Source organism: Lampris incognitus, chromosome 6 (genome assembly GCF_029633865.1).
Source record: "Lampris incognitus isolate fLamInc1 chromosome 6, fLamInc1.hap2, whole genome shotgun sequence".
Taxonomy (NCBI): Eukaryota; Metazoa; Chordata; class Actinopteri; order Lampriformes; family Lampridae; genus Lampris; species Lampris incognitus.
This window is the reverse complement of record NC_079216.1, coordinates 55088193-55102054: the sequence shown is the minus strand read 5'-3', so window position 1 is coordinate 55102054 and position 13862 is coordinate 55088193. Positions and strand designations below refer to the sequence as shown.

General features: G+C 45.2%; 1 protein-coding gene across 4 annotated transcripts in view; it reads right to left on the bottom strand.

The window, feature by feature from the left end:
* The window catches only part of tbxas1 (thromboxane A synthase 1 (platelet)), a 142993-nt gene that overhangs the window by 2053 nt on the left and 127078 nt on the right, over positions 1 to 13862 (bottom strand). For all 4 annotated transcript variants that reach the window (XR_008810359.1, XM_056281469.1, XM_056281470.1 and 1 more), the window contains 3 exons: positions 2164 to 2252; positions 1829 to 1966; positions 453 to 615 (listed from right to left, as the gene is read on the bottom strand). Coding sequence is in view for 3 of the 4 variants with exons in the window: in XM_056281469.1 (XP_056137444.1) it covers positions 453 to 615; positions 1829 to 1966; positions 2164 to 2252 (390 nt within the window). In the remaining variant the exon portion in view is untranslated. The remainder of the gene's footprint in view (positions 1 to 452; positions 616 to 1828; positions 1967 to 2163; positions 2253 to 13862) is intronic.

Genomic DNA, 13862 nt, shown 5'->3' with positions numbered 1-13862 from the left:
CTGCATCACAGTGAAGAGAACAACTTGTAAAAGTGGGAAGTTGACTGACATGTCGTAATCTGTTTCAAATAGTTCATTTTAGCCTGTCTGGCTTGTGACCCAAGCACAGACATGCTTAATGGGAGACCCCCCCCAGTCTGCAGTATAACCATGTGGAATTGTGAAATACCGCCCCCAAATAATACTAGTTTTATTTTTACAGGACATTCTGGACACACATATATTCACCGTCTCATGAGAAAGAGGAGTTATCACAAAGATTACAACAGTAAGTTTATGTTTAAATCCCCAAATGGCCCCAAAAGTAATTGGAATTACCAGGGAGGTCCTAACCCCGCAGGTTCAGAGCCACTGACCACTGAACTACCGTGAACGTGGTGTGATTGCTAAACTCTTGTCCCGTGGATCCGATGCGATCCAAACAACAGAAATGGTGACATGTCCAGCCTCACCTTTGTCTCAGAGCACACCGCAACATTGAACCTGCGGAAGACGTTCACCAGCGCCATCTTCATCTCCAGCCAGGCCAGCCGTGTCCCCACACAGCTACGGGGGCCCGCGCCGAACGGCAGGTACACGAACGGGTGGCGCTTTGCCTTTTTTTCTGGGGTGAACCTGGGGGTCGACCACAAGTCTTAGTTTAGGGTGGAAAAAAAGATTTCATTCATTGAAAAAGTGTTTCACATATACCTGAAACAAATTACTTCCTGATATGCTAACCCCTGCTTTAAAAAGGTGAAAAAGGTCTTTATTTCTGTTTCTTTCTCCTTTTTTTTTCTCCCAAATTGTATCCAGCTAATTACCCCACTCTTCCAAGCCGTTTCAGTCGCTGCTCCACCCCTCTGCTGATCCGGGGAGGGGCTGCAGACTACCACATCCCTCCTCCGATACATGTGGAGTTGCTAGCCGCTTCTTTTCACCTGACAGTGAGGAGTTTCACCAGGGGAACGTAGCGCGTGGGAGGATCACGCCATTCCCCCCAGTTCCCCCTTCCCTCGAAATAGACGCCCCGACCGACCAGAGGAGGCACTAGTGCAGCAACCAAGACACATACCCACATCCGGCTTCCCACCCACAGCCACCGCCAATTGTGTCTGTAGAGACACCCGACCAAGCAGGAGGTAACATGGGGATTTGAACCAGCGATCTCCATGTTGGTAGACAATGGAATAGACTGCTAGGCTACCCGGACACCCAGGCATTGTATATTTTTAGCAGGGCAGCCTCCAACTCTAGGGTGGATCTAGCCAACCCAACGTCAACACCAGAAAGAAATAGATGCTAAATTTGTTCAGTAGTCAGGTCAAATGACAACGAGCACATCATGATAACCTTACTAGTCTCAGATCAGAATTCCCCCAATTTTTAAAACATAAAATTGTGGGCCATTGTCTCTAGATATACTGCACCGCAGCAGCAAGGGAGGCTGCAAAGTTGGCATGAGCATACCAGGATTCTGATTCTATTATATCCAAATAGTTATTTGCATTAATTTACCAACTTGTGTCTCCTCTACATTGCACAACTATGTAAGCGGCAACCGCATTGTAAAGAATATACTCCAAATTTCAGAAGTGGCAAAACCAGGCCCATAGTCAGAACCATGTATTTCCTCTGCCCATGCACTAAATCAGCGGATTTCACTCCCCTACCTAGCTCAAGAGTAGCACTGATTCGAACCAAAAGGAAATACATGGTTTGGACATTTACTTTCTCGACCTGGTTTCGCCATCTCTGACCTATTTTGAGAAAAATTTGAGCCCCCCCCCCACAAATATTACTTTAGCCACCCTATTCGAAATGTTCTGTGGGCACCGCAGTCTCTAACCTCTCGGGGATGAACTTCTCAGGCTCTGGCCAGTGTTCTGGGTCATAGTGTAAGAAGCCCACAGGGATCTCCAGCGACGTTCCTTTAGGAAGGAACTGACCATTCACCACACAGTCATGGTCAACCTCACGGCCAAATCTGTTGGGGGGTGGGTGGGGGTTAAACATCAAAAGTGCAATACACAAATCTAAATATGTTGGCCCCTATATTCCTCTTGACAATAATTAGTGAGAAAAGGTCATGAAGAGCTTGATTCTCTGCATAATGAGAGAGATGGTACAAGCTTTTCCAAGCATTCACATTCATTTCTTCTGTGATTTGTCATTCAAACGTACCTGAATCCGGGAGGGTAGAGGCGCAACGCCTCAGATATAACCATGTCTAAATACTTGAGCTCCTGGACATTGTTGTAGTCTGGCGTGTCCTACAACAGAAGAGAAAACAAGTTCTTAGGTGAATGCCAAACAGTCGCATGCTGCAGTTCACCTCGGTGCCTATGGAGGGCAGTAGCACATCACAACATTCATGTGGCATGTAAGTGCCAGTCTACAAACACAAAACGCTGCGAGGGCAGTAACGCGGCTGACATGTGGTACACAGGTCAAAGAGGAAGGGCTTCAAATCAATATACCCATAACACCCTCTTGCTGTTATCCCACATATGTGAAATGTGCCTACGTAAAAGATAGAGATGAGGATAATAAGCAAGTCAGTAAATAAAATAGTCTCCTTAAAAATTAATGTGATAAAAAAAGGCCTCGAGTTTGTCTGGTAATGTACACAGTGAGGACATGATCACAATAAACAAACCTTCCTGGTATTAATGCCATCTGAACACATGACTATTAGAGCAAAGAGTGAATTCTCAACCATCTCTACATTACTGAGCAGCTCTTGTCCCCAGGTGCATCTTTGCATGGCAGAATGGGCAACGGGGCGCTTGGCAAGTGCGGGCTAGGGCTAGCCGCTCAACAACTCGCTATCTCTATCCTTTGCTCCCGAGTTTAGTGATGGCCTTATTGCCTGGCGGCTGGGCCCTGCTGTCACTCCTCATTGGGGCCCAGAGGCAATTGATGCGTCCCTAATGAGCGCTAAGAGCTGTGCTGCTCTCTGCTTCAATAGATAAAGCCCTGAACCGCTGCCCGCCTGGCCGGCCCAGCACCACTGAACCTGTTGTGTAAGATGGCCTTTTATCAAAGAGACCCTTGGGCATACACTGGGCATACAGGGCTGCTGGGAAACAGGCAGGCAGCTCTCCCAGTGTTAAAAGCATGGAGGACACCGTATTTACTCAAGAGTGAGCCTTTTCTCTCTTTTTACTATTTAGCTAAGTTTCATTTCAAATATGTTGAAAGAAAAATGTTTTAGGTTGCGACACTATTCTTACGTAAATCAAGTGACAAGTGCAAGGGGGAGGGAACATTTTGCATTCAGATGACATGGCGTCCTAATTATGCAGATTCAATGACAATCACTTATCCAAATCCTTTGGGACGTTAAGCAAAGCTGACTCTACAAGTTGGGAATGTGCCATATGATTATGCATGTGTGTGCATGTGCCTGTGGTGTTGTGTTTTGGAGTGCAGACACATGCAAGTGTTTAGGTGTGGATTTGTAATTGATCAATCTTTTTTTCCCCCCTGCACCATGCCCCTACAATATGTGGCAAGGTACATCAAATATCTGAGTGTTTGACATTCAATGCATGACTCTTTAGTCCACAACATAAATCCCTTGATTGCTTTAGCATAAAAATAGGACAAGAAAAAACACACCATCGCTTGCAAAGAGTGAAACGGTGACTCTTGCTTCCTTTAGTGCAACAGAATACAGACAGCTAGTACACACTACTCAAAGATAAACCAAGGTATGCTCTCTTTACCTTAGGCATAAATGACCTGGCACTTTCGGCGAGATTAGAGCGAGGCGGTGGAATGGTACAAGTGCTATTCAGACACAAAACGTACACAGTGATACCCACACACAAACCGAGTTATCTGGATCTAGAGGGGGTTGCACTGACTACTCAATCTCCCAGAGCAGAAACGCACCATACTTCTAGTCTTATAAGCAGTTCTAGGCGCTTTTATGCCACAACATCCTCACACAGTACGAGGCCAGACAGGAATAACAAAGGGAGCTGGAGCGGCACTAAGCTACTAATGGAGAGACAGGCTGATGAGGAGAGGAGAATGAGGTCTGTCACCTGCTCTGGGGGCCGCCAGAGGGCACAAAGAGTCTGTAATGAATCGTGATAAAGGCCCCCCTCCCTTTATCTATCAACCGCCCACTCAGCCTAAGGCCAATGGATGTCAAAATTTGGTATACGGTTGAATGGGGTCTGAAAGCAATATTGTTAAAATGGTGCCCACTGATGTATGAATGTACCTTGAAATCCCCTTAGACCCCCCAACCCTAAAACACACACCCACATCCTCTCAGAATTGCATGAGAACAGTTGAGGACGGTTTCAGAAATTTGACAAGTTCTACTGACCATTTTGAATTGTTCTTTGCAGACTCTGCATCGAGTGTTGTCTTTTACCGTAGGAAAACTCTTTTAGAAGGCAAACCAACAGCAGGAGGGCCTCCGTCACACACTGGCTCATCACACCCTGCCATAGCATTGCTCTCTACTTGTGTTTCAAGGCCTGATCTTTTCCTAGAAAAATTAAATTCTAAATATAATCTGCCTACTTATCTCATGACCTGATTGATTGACCTGGTTTATTCTATATTTGTGACTGTGACCACAGTGTTATCGAGAGACACTTCCTGGAGTCGCTTTGTTGACAATGAACGAGAAACAAAGTCATTAGACACTGCAGTTGTACCCAAGGAGGTTTTATTAGCTGTTGTTCAGAACAGCTATGAACTGCTTCTTTTTTTACACATATATTTTAAAACTGTTTGCACCAATATGGGTATACTAAATTTAAACATAAAAGCACAAGCAACAAAGTTAGTGATTCCACAATTTTCAGCCTTAATTTTATTGTCAATGGAATAGTCCGATTAAGTGTCTCCTGATGGCATTATAGGATGAAATTACAGTCAACATCTTTTTGGCTGAGAGTCAGCACCTCCAAGTCTGAGGCCATGGTTCTTCTCTACCGGTGGATTGCTCCCTCCTGGTTGGGGATGAGTTGTTGCCTCAAGTGAAGGAGTTCAAGTATCTCGGGGTCTTGCTCATAAGTGAGGGTAGGATGGAGCGGGAGATTGACAGACGGATTGGTGCAGCGTCAGCCGTAATGCGGACATTGTACCGGACCGTTGTGGTGAAGAAGGAGCTGAGCCGGAAGGCAAAGTTCTCAATTTACCAGTCAATCTTTGTTCCAACCCTTACCTATGGTCATGAGCTTTGGGTAGTGACCAAAAAGGTGAGATTGCGGATACAAGCAGCTGAAATGAGTTTCCTCCATAGGGTGGTCTGGGCTGAGCCTTAGAGATAGGGTGAGGAGCTCGGACATCTGGAGGGAGCTCGGACATCTGGAGGGAGCTCGGAGTAGAGCCGCTGCTCCTTCATGTCAAAAGGATCCAGTTGAGGTGGTTCGGGCATCTGATCAGGATGCCTCCTGGGCGGCTTCCTTTGGAGGTTTTCCGGGCACGTCCAACTGGGAGGAGACCCCGGGGTAGACCCAGAACTCACTGGAGGGACTACATGTCCTGGCCTGAGAATGCCTTGGGATCCCCCAGGAGAAGCTGGAGGGTGTTGCTGGGGAGAGGGACGTCTGGAGTGCCCTACTTAGCTTGCTGCCACCGCAACCCGAACCCGGAGAAGTGGCTGATGATGAGAGATCTTTTTGGCTTTGTAAGACAGCCGTTGACGTTCACCAGTATTAGCTCCTCCCATCTGAATTCTGTTCTGGACTGGATGTTCCCATCAGACATCAGTGGGAGGGTTTGATGATCAGGGGCCAAGTGAGCCTTTCAGAGGAATGGAGGACCTTCAGATGATTACCTCTTTCATGAGAAGAGATGGTCAAGGGTGAAATGCTCAGCAGTTATGGTATCAATTCACGTTCAAGCTCCCTCAGAGATTTGCTTAGTAAATACGGAAGCAGCTAAACTTCTTCAACCTCTGTTGACCTGTGCACAGGCCCACACCAAGACAGAAGAGGCCACAACACCGACAAGTTAACGCTGCCATGATTTCACTGGTTATTTACCAATTTTGATGCCTCTATATGACCGACACAAGCAAATGAGACCATCACTGAGATAATTAGATATTGTTAGATCCAACCATCCATCTTGGATTCTAAATGCTTGTTTCCAGGTCAGATTCCCTATGACATCTGACAAAACAATTTATGGCACACAGATGGGATACATAGCCACAATTAGACATATATTACCTCATCGCTGTATATAGTCAAGTCAATTTTATCTGTGTAGCCCATTATCACTAATTACAAATTTGCCTCAGTGGGCTTTACAGCAACACAACATCCTGTCCTTAGACCCTCACATCGGATAAGGAACAACTCCCTAACTCACACAATAAGAAAAAGGTAGACACAGTAAACAGCAATGAATGACACCCTCTGATTCGGATAAGGAAAATATCCTCAGAAAGAGAGGAGACAAAAAAATGAAACTGTCAGCAAAGACCTGAGGAGGCGCTTCAGAGGAGGGATCCCTCCTTCAGGACGGGGGGACATGCAATAGTTGCCAAGTAGGCAGTACACGGATGCACAACTCACATCTACGGCTGACTCCGATCAGGCAGCGACATGATCAAAACTTATTCAAAGAATTTTGATAATGCAAAAGATGTGAAGTTATAAAGGAACAACTTCCTCTAAGGTGCAGTCAAAACAGGAAGTGTTGCATATTCTTGTCGCTGCCCGATCTAAGTCAACTGTAGATGTGAGTCGCGCATGCGTGAACATTAATGGTTTACCCAGCTTTATCATATGAAAATAGAGACAGGGTTAGACCAAAATGGTAGCGTAGCAAACCTTTTCTTTTTGGAAAGTGCAAGTTCACACATCTTGATCGTATTCGTGCGAGGGTCCGCCTAGGAGGCTGCACATCCACAGACTGACAGGCAAAACATTTTTATTAGGTAGATTTTTTAGCTTGAGAGCTGCATATAAAAAACTATTTTTCCATATTTCCTGTTTGGTTGACTTGGGCACTGCGCAAAAGTCTTATAATGGCAGTAAAAACACTGGTTTTTCTTTCCGTGTTTATGTGTATCTGTCCACTGCTAATCTCACATACTACTGGGCCTATCAGCCTAATAATGTTTGTGCACTGTTACGACTGTATGATCAAGGACTTCTCATGGTTGAGGTGATTCAAAACCTTTGAAAAACCTGTTTTATACTGCAACTGAGTGCTAACACCTCAGCAGGTTTTTCACCTAAGTCCGAGCACTGAAGAAGGGGAGATACACCTGGTGGAGATCTGCACACTACTGAATGCATTCTTCTAGTTGGTATTGGGACTCTCAGAATCTGCCCAAGTTCTTTAAAAAGTTCAGCAGGATGGGTTCAAGAAGGTGGAGAGTTTAGTAGCCATTGTCAACTTTTCACATTCACTGGTCAAATTCAGGCTGGGATACACCAGATAATCTCTCCATAAAAGGCCTTTTATTTATTTTTGTGATTTCCGCCCCCTTTTTCTCCCCAATTGCATCCAGCCAATTACCCCACTCTTCTGAGCCATCCCGGTCGCTGCTCCACCCCCTCTGCTGATCCAGGGAGGGCTGCAGACTACCACATGCCTCCTCCGATACATGTGGAGTCGCCAGCCGCCTCTTTTCACCTGACAGTGAGGAGTTTCACCAGGGGGACATAGCACGTGGGAGGATCATGCTATTCCCCCCAGTTCCCCCTCCCCCTGAACAGGTGCCCCAACTGACCAGACGAGGCACTACTGCAGCGACCAGGACAGATACCCACATCCGGCTTCCCACCCACAGACACGGCCAATTGTTTCTGTATGGATGCCCACCAAGCCGGAGGTAACACGGGCATTCAAACTGGCGATCCCCATGTTGGTCGGCAACAGAATAGACCGCTATGCTACCTGGACGCCCCCACAAAAGGCCTTTCAATTTATGTGGAGAGGGTTCTACTTAATTTATTTCTAATACACTTATTATTGCCAAAATCCAAAGGTTGTGAGCCGTAAACTTGAGTAATTAAGTTTGGTTACAGTATCAAAAATATATTTTGAATCATAATTGCTGGTGTTAATTAGGAAAGAGAATTATGCAGTTTAAGCTTCTGATGCTTATACCTTAGCAGCTTGTCATACAATGCAAGGCGAAAAACTCCCAAGTTTCTATGTATGCCATTTATGCTCAAGTTTCCTGGAAGACCATTTCAAACAGGACATTTCTTATCAGTTGGTTTATAAAGAACACAAAGTTTTTGGATTAGCAGTGCAACCGAATCAAGTTCATTTAAAAAGAGCAATGTGCAGCTCACTAGTAAAATCCAAGTCATGTTCAGTGAAAGGAGCCCTGTGCCAATTTATCAGCATGTTGCACCACCGTCAAAGGCTTAATGCAGTGATAACTTAACACATTATTATTATTACTACCAGGACAAGTTAACATAACATAAAATTCAATTAGGTGGTGCTTCAGCATAAATACTGACAATTAGATAAGAAATATTTACTCCTGTGCTGCAAGTAACAGCTTAATGAATGGAGTGGGTGAAGCCAAAGGTATCAATCAGAATCAGAATCCGATTTATTGGCCATGTAGGTTTGCACACACGCGAAATTTGACTCCGGTTTCATGGCTCGCACAGCGTACTCAACACAGAACAACAACACAACATCTTCAGATATATACACAAGGACTGGAAGCACAACGTTTGGAAAGAATGGCAAGAAAGGCTTGGTACAAGAATCAGATGCATTTTAAAAAAAACCTATGATAAAGTTACCAATGAATCTATCTGGACAGTGCAAATAACGGGGCCTGAAAGTAAATCAGGGAACTAAATAATGAGAGTACGGCCTGGCGGGTGGGCTGCAGCAAGGTAAAATGACAAGAATTGTAATGAGTATGGAGTTATTTACTATGGCAGTGATGCACAAGACAAGCACTCAGTTTAACATTAAAATTAGGGCTTGAAAATGGAGTTGTAAGGTAATGATCCCAACCTTGTCTAGTTGACACATGAGCCCACCGAGGTGTCATTAAGTGTTTTAAAAAAAAAAGCATTAGCCTTTAAAAAAAAAGGCTAAACACCATCCAAAGGAGAGCTGGAGGTGTGGGACATGAGAGAGAAGACAGTCGGATGCTTGGCAGGCTTGTCAGAGAGGGCAGACCTTGGCACAGTTACAGGACGAGTGCAGCCAGAAGGTCCCTCTGCAGTTTCATACCTGGTTCCTGATTAATCCTTCTACACCGCCTGCTCTGAGACACGGAGAGAGGCACACCGAAGTTCCAATCATCTCATAAGTGCGGAGCAATTACACAACATTTCTATTAATTTTCAATGTTTAAAATAATCGATCGAGAATGGTTCAAGTGTTAGAAACATTGAAACTCGGTTAGTTTTTTCTGGGCTCGGTACTAAGGAAGCAATAATAATAATCCATCCAGCCATCCATTAGCTGAACCGCTTATCTTGTTCTCAGGGTCACGGGGATGCTGGAGCCTTTTCCAGCAGTCATTGGGCGGCAGGTGGGGTGACACCCTGGACAGGCCGGCCGGCGCGCGCGCGCGCGCGCGCGCGCGCGCACGCACACACACACACACACACACACACACACACACACACACACACACACACACACACACACACACACACAGGGACAATTTAGCACAGCCGATTCACCAGACCTACATGTCTTTGAACTGTGGGAGGAAACCGGAGCCCCCGAGGAAGCCCAAACAGACATGGGGAAAACATGCAAACTCCACACAGAGGACGACCTGGGATGACCCCCCAAGGTTGGACTACCCTGGGGCTTGAACCCAGGACCTTCTTGCTGTGTGGCGACCGTGCTAACCACCATCGTTATTATTTTAAAGTTTATTATTTCAAAAATTAAATTATTCATATTTTATTTATCTATTATTATTTTATTATTTTCATTTATCATTGTTATTTTAATAATTTTATTAAAAATTATTTTATTGTACTAAATGGTCCCTAGGTGTGAATGTCTGTGTGTCGGCCCTGTGATGGACTGGCGGCCTGCCCAGGGTGTCTCCCCGCCTGCCGCCAAATGACTGCCGGGATAGGCTCCAGCATCCCCGCAACCCTGAGAGCAGGATAAGCGGTTCGGATAATGGATGGACGGATAATAATAATAATAACTTTTATTTATATAGCACTTTTCTAAAACAATGTTTCAAAGTGCTTTACAAAGAAATAAAACCAGACAAGGCAAAAATAAGAATAAATAAATAATTTCCATTAAAAAAATGTAAACAAAGAAAATAGAAAAAAAAAAACCTTGCAGGGTTTAGTCTGTTGGAAATTGTAGTGAAACAGTTCAGCGTAACAGTAACACCTACCATAATCTACTGCACACACTGGCTTTTTTCCAGTTTTCTCAAGACGAGCCTACAGAAATTCTTTGAATAGTCTTTGAATATGCCAAGCTAAGTTCAAATCATCTTGCTGGTAACTAAAAGGAACCTTATAACTTTTCAAAAGAGGCCCATTAGCTAGCCTCTGTGTGCCAATGTCAACCTCCTGAAATTTCATTCATAAATGGAAAAAACTCAATGATGATCGGCTTGCAGCTCAATCTCTTATCAGCAGTCAAGACTCCAGAATGGCCTGGCTGTCCTCATTTCTATTTCAAGCCCCATCCATTCATCGATGTGTCCCCTTTTGATGGCGATAAAACCAACCAATTACCATGCGAATATTGTTTGCTATGGTGGCCCTGCCTTTAATGCCTGGTTTGTTAAAGCGTTAGGGGCTTCCAATGTTCTTTTGTCCCCGTCTCCCGGTTCCAGTCGGTGCTTCTTCACCCTTGTTTCACCGTCTGTAGTTGTGCTGCTAATTTACATTCTATTACCCTTATTTGAATGTGGCTGAGGCCTGCAGAGGGACAAGTGGTGCCATAGACAGCGGCCGGATGCACAGCGACAAGAAGCTCAGAGCGGGATCTCAGGGAATTGTACCCCCCCCCGCATCACCACAGGGTTGCCACGGAAACCCTCCATTATCCTTATTGATGGTAATGGAGACATATATGTTCAAACAAGAAATGGCTCTGGGGGACTGTTAATACACAATTATGATGACTGTCAGTTTGCATTGTCATGCAAGAGTCGGGAATAATACTAGACTGGGAGAGGGGTTGCAGTTAAGAAGCGCACGCATAAGACATTGTTTAAATGTGTGTCCTGAAGCTTGTCTAAAAATATCATGCAATGAAAATCCTACCAGACTGTAGGCCAAAAGACCACGACTGAATGAAGATTGCTGTTAAAGGCATATGCACTATACTTTTTGGTTATTTGTAAAACTCTAAATGCGGTGACAAAAAAAAATCCATTTTGCCATTCAATATGATCTTAATGTTTTCCATTTCATGTCAAAAATGTTCCCCTAAGACAGCTACTACTACTACTACTACTACTTTCGGTTGCTCCCATTAGGGGTCGTCACAGCGGATCATCCATTTCCATTTCTTCCTGTCTTCTGCATCTTCCTCTGTCACACCAGCCACCCGCATGTCTTCCGTCACCACATTCATAAACCTCCTCTTTGGCCTTCCTCTTTTCCTCTTCCCTGGCAGCTACATATTCAGTATCCTTCTCCCAATATACCCAGCATCTCTCCTCCACACATGTCCAAGCCATCTGAATCTTGCCTCTCTTGCTTTGTCTCCAAACCGTCCAACCTGAGCTGTCCCTCTAATATGATCGTTCCTAATCCTGTCCTACTTCGTCAGTGCCACTGTCTCCAAACCATATAACATAGCTGGTCTCACAACCATCTTGTAAACCTTCCCTTTAACTCTTGCTGGTACCCTTCTGTCGCAAATCAATCCTGACATTTTTCTCCACCCACTCCACCCTGCCTGCACTCTCTTCTTCACCTCTTTACTGCACTCCCCGTTACTTTGGACAGTTGACCCCAAGTATTTAAACTCATATGTCTTCGTCACCTCCACTTCTTGCATCCTGACCATTCCACTGTCCTCCCTCTCATTCAGGCATAGGTATTCTGTCTTGCTCCTATTGACTTTCATTACTCTTCTCTCCAGTGCATACCTCCACCTCTCCAGGCTCTCCTCAACCTGCACCCTACTCTTGCTACAGATCACAATGTCATCCACGAACATCATCGTCCATGGAGACTCCTGCCTGATCTTGTCCGTCAACCTGTCCATCACCATTGTCTCACTTCCCTCATACATATCCTGCACAACTCCTACATACTTCTCTGCAACTCCTGACTTCCTCATACAATACCACGCCTCCTCTCTTGGCAACCTGTCATATGCTTTCTCTAAATCTACAAAGACACAATGCAACTCTTTCTGGCCTTCTCTATACTTCTCAATCAACATTCTCAATGCAAACATCGCATCTGTGGTGCTCTTTCCTGGCATGAAACCATACTGCTGCTCGCTGATCATCACCTCTCCTCTTAACCTAACTTCTATTACACTTTCCCATATCTTCATGCTGTGGCTGATCAACTTTATACCTCTGTAGTTGCTACAGTTCTGCACATCACCCTTGTTCTTGAAAATCGGTACCAGTATGCTTCTTCTCCACTCCTCAGGCATCTTCTCACTTTCCAAGATTGTGTTAAACAATCTAGTTAAAAACCCCACTGCCATCTCTCCTAAACACCTCCATGCCTCCACAGGTATGTCATCAGGACCAACTGCCTTTCCACTCTTCATCCTCTTCATAGCTACCCTCACTTCCTCCTTGCTAATCCACTACACTTCCTGATTCACTATCCCTACATCATCCAACCTTCTCTCTCTCTCATTTTCTTCATTCATCAGCCCCTCAAAGTACTCCTTCCACCTTCTCAGCACACACTCCTCACTTGTCAGCACATTTCCATCTCTATCCTTGATCGCCCTAACTTGCTGCACATCCTTCGCAGCTCGGTTCCTCTGTCTAGCCAATCGGTACAAGTCCTTTTCTCCTTCCTTAGCATCTAACCTGTCATGCAACTCACCATACGCCTTTGCCACCTCTCTCTTCACTTTAAGCTGCATCTCCTTGTACTCCTGTCTACTTTCTTCATCTCTCTGACTACCCCACTTCTTCTTTGCCAATCTCTTCCTCTGTATAATTTCCTGTACGTCCTCATTCCACCACCAAGTCTGCTTGTCTTCCTTCCTCTGTCCTGACGACACACCAAGTACCTTGCTAGCAGTCTCCCTCACTATTTCTGCAGTGGTTGCCCAGCCATCCGGCAACTCTTCACTACCACCCAGTGCCTGTCTTAACTCCTGCCTGAACTCCACACAACAGTCTTCCTTCTTCAACTACCACCATTTGATCTTCGGCAGTGTCTTCACTTGCTTCCTCTTCTTGGTCTCCAAAGTCATCCTACAGACCACCATCCAATGCTGCCTAGCTACGTTCTCCCGTCACCACCTTACAGTCTCCAATCCCTTTTAGATCGCACCGTCTACATAAGATATAGTCCACCTGTGTGCACTTCCCTCCACTCTTGTATGTCACCGAGTTCCTCCCTCTTCTTGAAATATCTATTCACCACAGCCATTTCCATCCTTTTCGCAAAATCGACCACCATCTGTCCTTCCACATTTCGCTCCTTGACTCCATACCTTCCCAACACCTCCTCATCACCTCTGTTCCCTTCACCAACATGTCAATTGAAGTCCGCTCCAATCACCACTCTCTCCTCCTTGGGTACACTCTCCACCACGTCGTCCAACTCACTCCAGAATTCTTCTTTCTCGTCCATCTCACACCCAACTTGCAGGGCATATGCACTGATAACATTCAGCAATACACCTTCGATTTGCAGCTTCATACTCATCACTCCGTCTGACACTCTCTTCACCTCCAGCACGCTCTTGACATACTCTTCCTTCAGAAT